The 9,943-nt window shown below is 37.7% G+C and overlaps 2 protein-coding genes across 2 annotated transcripts; both read left to right on the top strand.

Moving 5' to 3' along the window:
* The first annotated feature begins 4,615 nt into the window (after window positions 1-4,615).
* LOC148932873 (methionine-S-oxide reductase) lies at window positions 4,616-5,262 on the top strand. Its single transcript, XM_089064378.1, has one exon. The coding sequence runs from the start codon at window positions 4,749-4,751 to the stop codon at window positions 5,127-5,129; it is 381 nt and encodes a 126-aa protein (XP_088920504.1). The 5' UTR covers window positions 4,616-4,748; the 3' UTR covers window positions 5,130-5,262.
* A 1,851-nt stretch (window positions 5,263-7,113) lies between these two features.
* On the top strand, window positions 7,114-9,220 carry LOC125198915 (uncharacterized). Its single transcript, XM_089063369.1, has 3 exons — window positions 7,114-7,512; window positions 8,085-8,450; window positions 8,665-9,220. Exons 1-3 carry the CDS (start codon window positions 7,114-7,116, stop codon window positions 9,133-9,135), a joined length of 1,236 nt encoding a protein of 411 aa, XP_088919495.1. The 3' UTR covers window positions 9,136-9,220.
* Window positions 9,221-9,943: the final 723 nt, after the last annotated feature.

The following is a 9,943-nucleotide window of genomic DNA, read 5'->3' as shown; positions in this document are numbered from 1 at the left end:
TTTTGTGATGAGAGTTGCCCTCCTCAACTTCACAAAGTTGCCAAAAAAATCGTCAAACATTGCGAAGGCCTCCCTCTCTTGATCGTCACGGTTGCCGCATCATTTTTAATATCCAAGAAAGAATACTGGAATGACGTGGCAGAAAGGAGAATTTCAGTCTTCAAGGATGCATATGATGAAATATCAAAGGTACTTTTCCCAAGTTACGACTATTTACCTCAACATCTTAAATTGGTTTTTCTATTTATGGGAGTTTTTCCTCGAGATTACCACACTCCCACGTCCAAGATCATGATTATGCTCATGGCTGAGGGGTTGCTTTCCGAATATGAATCGGGGTTGTTTTCCGAGTATGAATCGGGATGTATATTTCTGAAAGAACTATCACACTTGTTTTACGCATCTTTAAGAGCGTTGAAATAACTCATAGTGAGTCTCGAGTTAGTGAGTTTAAAACTTGTTGGCTTCATTCTTCATGGCGGCACGTGTGTAGAGAAGAAGCTAGTAAGAACAAGTTTTATCATATCTTAAACAAGTTAGTTGATGCTGAAGAAGAAGTTCTAAAAGGTCAGCACGGCTTATGTCTTGAAAATAACATTTTGTTTGTGCATCCTTTGCACGTTCTCTGCTTTGTTATGGTCCTTACCACCAGTATCCAATCGATATAGATGTCGGTTTCATGTTGCTAAGTGAAATTGATGCTCTTACACAATGTTTCTATACTTTCCCAATAGAAATTCTGACTCTAGTCCAACTAAAGTACCTTGCTTTAACTTGTAATGGAGAAGTCCCTTCAACCATATCTAAACTTTTCAACCTTCGAGTCTTGATTATCCATCCACATATGAAAATTAGACGTCGTGAAGCTCCATCATATGTACCAATACAGGTGTGGGACATGAAAGAGATAGAGCATATCGAGATATTGGGAAAAAGCCTTGTTGCTCAATCTCATGTTGTTTCATTGGAAAAGCTCTGAACTCTGGTAGGGGTAAATGCTAGCATTTGCACTATCTTCAAACTCTCCCAAAAAATTCCTAACATAAAGAAGTTAGGAATACAGATTGAGCTCACGCCTTAGGAGGACCATAACGATCTTTTGAGTTGTTTTGCTTGCATTTCAAGACTTGGAAGCTTAGAGACTCTAAAACTCAGCATAACAAATCCAGTCATCAAGAAGGATCGTGTTTTTCCAGTGACGCGAAGGTCATTGAAGTTGCCACGTAATTTGAAAAAGTTACATTTGAGTGGTACGGGTTTTCAATGGAGACACATGAATGACATTGCTTCTTTGCCAAAACTTCAAGCTCTCAAATTGCGATCCTATGCCTTTCAGAGTTCACATTGGAATATAAAAGATTATCGTTTCCAAAGTCTTAAGTTCCTTCTAATTGAAGAAAGTGATTTGGTGCAATGGGAATAAAGAAATGGAAGCATCCCCGCCCTTGGGACCTAAGCATGAAACATTGCTACAAACTTGAAGATATCCGCATACCTTCTATTTATACCTTATGTACCCTAGAGATTGAATTAGAGGACTGCAATCCTTCAGCTTTGACTTGGGCTAGCCAAGTAAATCTATGTTATGGTTCTACGCTTCATGTTACTTCCTCTTCTTTTTTTGATAAGAAACCGACAACTATCAAATTCGAAAGGTTAGTCCTCCAACTGCAAATCAAATCATGTTTTAGTCTTTATGTGTAAATATGATATTAAGTCCATTTTCAGGTATGCTCCTCGATCTGCGCCCATTGTTGAGGCTGAGGAATATAGGTGCGATTATGCGAGTAGAGATGAAGCGGATTCTGATGAAGAAATCGCCAATCGAGGAGAAGATGATGAAGGTATTAATACTCCTTCGTCCACAAATGATCATTTTTAAAATATAAAAAAAAATGGTCTACTCACAAAAATTAAACCATTTTATTTATGGTAACAAGACTAGCCACATTTTCTGTCTCATATATTTATTCAATTTCAGCTAACAATACTTTAACAACATTTTTAATATAAATATAAATGTTATAAATGTTAAATCCACACTTCATAACAAGTCAAACACGATTTGTGCTATTCTTTAGTTCTCTATTTTTGCAATATTGCTTCCTTAAAAATATTACTGCATCACTTTGAAAATAATACTTATGTGAATAATTAGGAGCAATGTAAGAGACCAGATAGTAGCTTTGTGTAATGTGATTATCTTTTAATTTTCTACTAAAAATTGACATTAATGTTGAGGATACAGGCGATGGCGCAGATGAGAAAAATGATGACGAATATACGTATGATCATGAGGATATAGGCGATGGCGCAGATGAAGAAAATGATGACGAATATACGTATGATCATGAGGATATAAGCGAGGGCGCTGATGTAGAAAATGATCATACATAATCAAGAGGGTACATGGACAAGCACCAATGTCAATGAGCATGTGAGTTCATATGGCCATTTTTTAGTTATGCAAAAGATATTAATCTTAGTAATGGTGGTAAGGGATCAGAGTTAGTAGCTTTGTGTGAAGATTATATTTTAAGTTTTTTCTGAAAAATTGGCATTAATGTTGAGGATATAGGCGAGGGTGCCAATGAGGAAAATGATGACGGATACACGGATGATCATTGGGAGAATGAGGACGAGAAAGATGACGAAGATGCGTAGGATCATGAGGATACAGGCGCCAACGTCAAGGAGCATGTGAGTTCATAGGGCTACTTTTTTTTACTTTTAGTATGTATATTAATTAAGCAAAATATATGATTCTTTTTAGGTGAATAAATTGGTGTAATCCAGTTTTGATTTGCAGGAGAACTCATTGAGGCTTTGAATTTGCTGCTACTGAGTGATGCACATGTTCATCAAAGTATGAATTTTCTCAATAAATTCAAGAACTTTTGCAGTGATTTCTTGCTATTTTGGTTTGATTTCCAATAAACAAATCATGGATGTTGTATTATTATTTATTGGGTTGTCACTTGAATTTAAGAATGATAATTTGTGTTTGGATTATATCTTGAGTGGATTATGTATGAATTCAAAACTGATAGAGCTGATCGTTTTTTGTTATAAACTGAAATAATCGACACCAGTGCCGGATCCAGGGAGGGGCATGAGGGGGCGACCGCCCCTCCCCAGCGACCCGCTACCATGGTTCCGAATGTAAATAATGCCCCCTCCGATAGCTTTCGACATCGCCCCTCCGATAGCTTTCGACATCGCCCCTCCGTTAGCATCCTATAAATTTTATTTCGCCTCTACCCTTTTAGGTGTCTGGATCCGCCGCTGATCGACGCGATGAAGAATTTAATTACCTTCAAATGGCCCAAAATAATTCCTCACATTATCTACAGTTACTCTAGGTCCAAATTTATAATTAATGAAATTATTAAGCCTTTAGCTCCGAGTTAGTATTATTTTACGTAGCAAAAAAAAACGCCTAATCGGCATTTCGTAACAAGTTTCCATCTTGTAGTTTAACTTAACTACTACTCCCTTCGTCCCCTATTTGGAGTAGCACTTTGACCGGATACGGGTTTTAAGAAATGTAAAGAAAAGTTGGTTGAAAAAATTAGTGGATCGTGGGATCCACTTTTTTATATTGGTTTTATAATAAAATGTGAGTGAAATGAGTTAGTGGAATGTGAGACCTACTTACCATTTATGATAAAAGTGAAGTGTTACTCTTAATTGGGGATAGAGGGAGTATATTCCTCGTCACATATCCCCACATTTCTTCAATCCCTAAAATTTGGTATGTTACACGGCCTATAGTTTGGATGTCCGCAATAAGTTGGATGATGGGCCGGGCGATGCATTGTCTGGCTCATGGTCCGTGGTCAATGCAGAGGGGGATGGCTTCATCCGTCCACCTACAATGACGGACGATGCATCGAGCATGGCATCAATATATTCAGTGAGTATAGGGATGAACGTATCTCTTCGATGTGTTTGCACTACCAAAAGAGAAGGATTGAGATAGAATCAAACTCAAAGCAGAGTTAGAGGCGCAGATGTCATAGGGCCGACTCGACAATTAATAGAGTTTTTCAGCTGTATTTACTGTAAATCATGGATTAGTCAACCCCCATCTACAAGCCTGCGACCATAGGTTAGTCGATCCCCTTATACCCCCCACCCTATTAGAATTTGCCTCTTATTCCCACGTAAGATTGATCATTTCTAAATATTAAAAATAAATTTTTTTAATAGACTTATAATTTTAATAAAATATACGTAATTAACTTTGTATATAGTACTCCCTCCGTCTCAGATTAAGAGTCACTTTTTGCCATAAAAGTTCATCCCAGTTTAAGAGTCACTTTTAGAATTTTCCATATTTGGTCATACAATTTTACCCCATTCTTCATCAAAATTACATAAAAATGTCATTATCTACATTAAAATAAATCAAATCAAAAGGGACTCACATTCAACCAACTCCACCATCTCACTTTATTTATTACACACTCCACTATCTCACTTCATTTATTACACACTTCAACTCTTTCTTAAAATCCGAGCCATAACAATAAATGACTCCAAATATGGGACGGAGAGAGTAATAAATGAACTTATAATTTCTAAATGGAGTATTCAACTATTTTAATTATGCAAGTTTATTCTAGAACGGCTGAAATTTCAACCTTCACGCGCTATTGAATCCTCTTCTCTTCCTCAAATACAAAACCCCCAACCTCCAAATTCAATCAAAAAAATCAACCAAAAAACCGAAAAATCCGATTCAAATGGCGACGATCTACAGCTGCAGAGAGTGCGGCGCCAATCTGAACCTCCAGCCGGCCGATCTGTTCCCGCCGGACTTCTACTTCGAGGCCGGCAACAAGAAGACCCTGTCCTTCGCCGCCGTGGATCCATCCAAATTCCGATTCGAGAAGGAGGACAAGATCCGCCCCTTTTTCGAGACGCTCAATTACTGGGGGATCCAGAGGAAGCGCGTCAAGATCATGTGCAATAGCTGCGGGAAGCTCGTCGGCTACGTCTACGACGACGGCCCGCCGTTGATGGACGGCACCGGCCAGTTCGGGTTCGGGCCGAGCCAGGCTATTCCGAGAAACCCGAGGTATCGATTCAAGGATAAAAGTTTGGCCGTTACTTCTCAGACTTGATCGTGTTAGGCTGATTTCTGTGTAAATGCTTCAACTTTTTTTTTTATTTTTATTTTTTGGGAATAATTTTCATCGTGTTTAGATGCATATGTAAATTTTGAGAATTGATAGGATTTTGTTTATTATGGTTTGATTTTTTGAATATTTAATATGTTAAGGTATATCAAAATTCCATTGCTTCTATTAATGGGTTGTAGCGCAATTGGCAGCGCAGAGCTGTGTCAATCTTGAGGTTTTGGTTCAAACCCCACCACCAACTGGTGGTAATCTTGAGGTTTTGGTTCAAACCCCACACCCACTGGAGACTTTCGGTCTAATCTACAACCCAGTCGAGTAGGATTAGTCGGCTTCCATTAATCTACAATCCGGTCGAATAGGATTAGTCGACTTCCATCTTAATCTAAAGACTTTCAGTCTTAATCTACAATCTAGTCGAGTAGGAATGGTCGGCTTCTGCCTACATGACATTCTAGTTTGCTAAAATGGCATCATTTTGAGCCAATATGTAGAAATCTATTTTGCCAAACTCTTTAATTGTTGAAGAGTCAAAGTTCGTAATATTATTACTAATTGCTCTAAAATACTAATATTTCTTCTTTTCCATTCAAAAAATACCACTTCTTTAAATGGTAGTATTGTGATTGTAAGATTGTTGAATATAAACTACACAAAGAAAAAAAAATTAAGAGGGTTTTTTTTTTTTTAATTTGCGAACTCTGTCAAAATATAAATTTTAGTCCGTAACATTTGAAAATATCTTCTGAAGTCCATTATCATTTACTACTATCGTTTGGACTAGTTTTCCATAATTTCAAAGTTTTTATGACAAAAAACTCTCAAACCCATAAAAGGCATTTCAATCTATTTAATCTCTCTTTTTTATTAAAATATTTAATTTATACCAATTAAATATTTTTACCCCTTTCTCATTTCTCTTTTTCTTTCTTTTTCTCATTTTTTCTTCTCTCTTTTAGTATAATTCCAATCATATGATTTCTTCGATTTTTATAAATACAATCTTGAACCAAACCGACTTCCGAACATTTAAAAAAAAAAATTCAAACATCAAAAAATAAGAATTAATGTATTTCGATTTGGTTAGGTATGATTATTCTGATCACAAATATTTTGCTAAACCTATGAATATTAGCCCAAAAATATTTTTTAATTTATGTTACCAGCTTTCTCGTCAAATGGTCAACTGAATTCAATGAATTCAACCATCATTTGAGACTTAACGGTTAATTAAAGTAATTAAATACGACTATATTTGCACGATTTCTAATTATTAAATATTGACATGGTAATTTAATTTCAAAGTGCAAATACCATTATGGTCTAAATCTCATTTTTGGTGTGCACTCAATGTATCACCTTTTTAGTTTTCCGTCGTTTTGATTTTTTTAATTTCAAGTTTTGTGCTTTAATTTAATTTTTTCAGATTATTCATTATAGTTCATTTTAAATTATATGTACTGGTCCAGCTGTATAATTGTTGATGCATGTATTAAGATTGAGTATTGCTTATAACATCCACACCATATGTAGCATATGATTAATGCAATAGCAAATTAAGAGTTATGTGAAAATTACAAATTTAATCAACTTTACTTTATTTGTGCTAATTAATCTAATCGTAAATACTAGTGCTATATAAATAAGATTTCAAATTTAGTGCATAGTTGAGGTAATGAATATAATTATACTAATCCTATCCAGGTCAACGGTAATAAAATGAGATTATCACAAATTACTAAAGAATGAAGTGATAAATCAAATATACATAGGTATAAAAATATGTTTCAAAATTTTCAATTGTCCCTTTTGATTTTTTTTTTTTTTTAGTTTTATGTATTGCTCCACGGCACTTTAATATGTTTATATATACCTTAATTTAACGACATCACCAAAATTTAATTACATGTAAATCAATTTATTAGCAGATTTGTCCCAATCATTTTTCTCCCCTGTTTGCTAACTCAACATGGAGCGAAAGCAGGGGTTTTTCAAGGCTTTCAAGGACGACGTCGCTAGCGGGCTCTCCCCGGCCCGTTACAGGAGGGCCCGTAGCCAGTCGCCCTTGCCTTCCCCTCTCCGTCGTAGCAGAGCCAGCAGTGTGGACCCGGCAGATAGACAAACGAAGGGATCAGGCCTTTCAGGGCCCGGTTTTGAGGCCCTATCTCCTTTCAAGGGGGGGCCGTTGCCGAAAAGCGAGAGGCGGGGCAGTCGCCACTCCCCCGCCCCTTCTTTGTCAATGGTCGGGCCGGACTACTTCAGATCTGATCAACGGCTGCTCCTCGGCATCTTTGGTGCACCGCTCGGGCCGGTGCACGTTAGCAACAATGCGCCATCGACACCCCTAGTCATCAAAGATAACCGCATTGTTAGACCATCATCTCCAAGAGGAGAGGAAAATGAAAAGGTAAAGTCTTATAACTACTATATTTGCCTTTTTTTTATATGTCAAAATGTGACTATTATTGGGGATGGAAGAAGTACAAGTTCATAGCTCTTATATGTCAAATTTTTGATATTGAATAATTCACAGTTATAAAAATACTTCATCAACTTAATTAGTTTGTCCATTATTACTAAACGTGCTCTCTCTCCTAACAACATGACTAACGAGGACGTTGGTCCTTAATTAAAGTAGGGTCGAATGTTACAAAGTCAATTCTCACATCGGTTGTAAAAATAACTGGTGCATGTATATGGAATAAATGGTATCTCTAGCCTAAGAGACTAATCTTTTGGGATGAATTTTCCTGTTTGATATGTATCATCCATCAATCCATGAAGATCATAAAAAATTACCTTAGATTGTGCACATGTTGGTTTTAATTTGTGGTCCAATTTTGGAGTTATCCCCATTTTATATTTGTTTGATAAATTTACGTTAACGTGCAATAGCGTGCCAATCACATAAACTTGAGCATAGACCTATAAATGTGTTAGGTCAATGCAATGCTGAACTCTGCAACTGCCAAGTACATACTACATCAATATATAGCGGCATCGGGCAGCCAAAAGATGCAGAGCAAGGTCGAAAATGTGTATGCATCGGGTAGCGTGAAGATGCTGACGTCATGTATAGAGACGGACACGAAGGTGCTGAAGAGCACAAACTCGGCCAATGAGGCCGAGTCTGGTAGCTTCGAGTTGTGGCAGATGAATCCCGACATGTGGTATGTCGAGCTAGCCCTCGGAGATAGCAAGGTCCAAGCTGGCTGCAACGGGAGCCTCGTGTGGCGCAAAACCCCTTGGCTACTTGGCACCCACACAGTCAAAGGGCCCGGTAGGCCCCTTCGCCGTGCCCTCCAGGTATTTTAAATTTTCAAAGTCATGTATTTGACTTTGACTAAAGTGATGTCACGTACTTCAATGCAAGTAGACTTGTCTTACATTACATTTGTTATGTAAGACAACTAATTTGGGATTTATAAACCAAATTTGCTTGAACTCAGAGTGCTGGGATGAGTTCTCATATTTGGTACTTATGTAACAAGCGATTTTAACTCGATTTGGGATTTTATAGGGGCTTGATCCGAGAACAATGGCTCGTATGTTCGCCGGGGTGAGTCACTCGAGTGAGAAGAATATCAACGGGGAGGCTTGTTTCACCCTGGGAGTCGAGGCGGACTCCCAGACGCTCGAAGCCACGAGCGAGAAGCCGACGAAGGTCATCGAGCACACTTTGGTCGGGTACTTCAGCCAGAGGACGGGGCTCCTCGTGGGGCTAAAGGACTCGCACATGAAGCTGATACGGACCGAGGAAGGCGAGTCCGTGCGCTGGAAGACGACCATCGTGTCGCTCCTTGATGACTACAGGCCGGTTGAGGGGATCATGATCGCCCACTCGGGGAGGTCCGAGGCGACCCTGGAAAGGTTCGCGGGTGAGCCCATGAGATGCACGGCGACGACGAGGATGGAGGAGACGTGGACGATCCAGGAGGTGGCGTTCAACGTGTCCGGGCTGTCGGGCCGAGGTGGGGCGGCGTTGTGGTGAGGATGGATGTGTGAATGTAAGTAGCAATTCAAGAAGTTGGGAAACTGAACTTAGCCAAATTGAGTTATTTTTCGTCATATAATATGTTAATCTCTTAATTTGTATACTCCATATTGGAAACTCACTGAATTAATACACTAACTCAATTTTATATTTTAAGGGAGAGGAATTATTTAAATACTTAAAAGAATGGGTTATATTTTAGTTAATCTAAAAAGGTTCTTAATTGTCACATCCTTATATAAAATTCGGTAACGTTTAAAGCAATAATTTTTTATCAATTTTTTTTTTCCTTCTGTTCAGGTTTCCCATTTTTAAAAAACATCATTTTAAACGGTACCAAAAACATCATTTTATACACAATACCCGTAACATATCGGGATTATCTAATACCCGTATGTGTCGAATATCCCGTACCCGAGCCAATGCTGGTGCTTCTATATGTGATAATGTGAAATTTCCAAATTTGATAATTCAAGTTTGATCCTTCAATCGAAAGTGCTTCAAACCAAAAATTGGGTTCATAAAACCATATTGTTGAAGCTTTGCTTTTCACATGTCCTTTTCTGACTTTTTACTATTATTAAGATTTGATTATTGTGAGAGAAAAAAGAAACAATATACTGTCATAAATAAAAGATATTGAAATTTTCTCACTTCTAATAATGATAGCCAACAATGTTCCCTATTTACAACATTAATTTTGGTGGCTTATTTTTTATTCCCACGTATACTTATTCCCGGTGAGTCTGATAATTTAACATAAAGTACTGAAAGCTGAGTATATGGCTAATACTAATTATATCGG

Source organism: Salvia hispanica, chromosome 2 (assembly GCF_029641045.1).
Source record: "Salvia hispanica isolate PSC_SH4W2 chromosome 2, Shi_PSC_v1, whole genome shotgun sequence".
NCBI lineage: Eukaryota > Viridiplantae > Streptophyta > Magnoliopsida > Lamiales > Lamiaceae > Salvia > Salvia hispanica.
The sequence above is the reverse complement of the archived record's forward strand: the minus strand, read 5'-3'. Positions and strand labels throughout refer to the sequence as shown.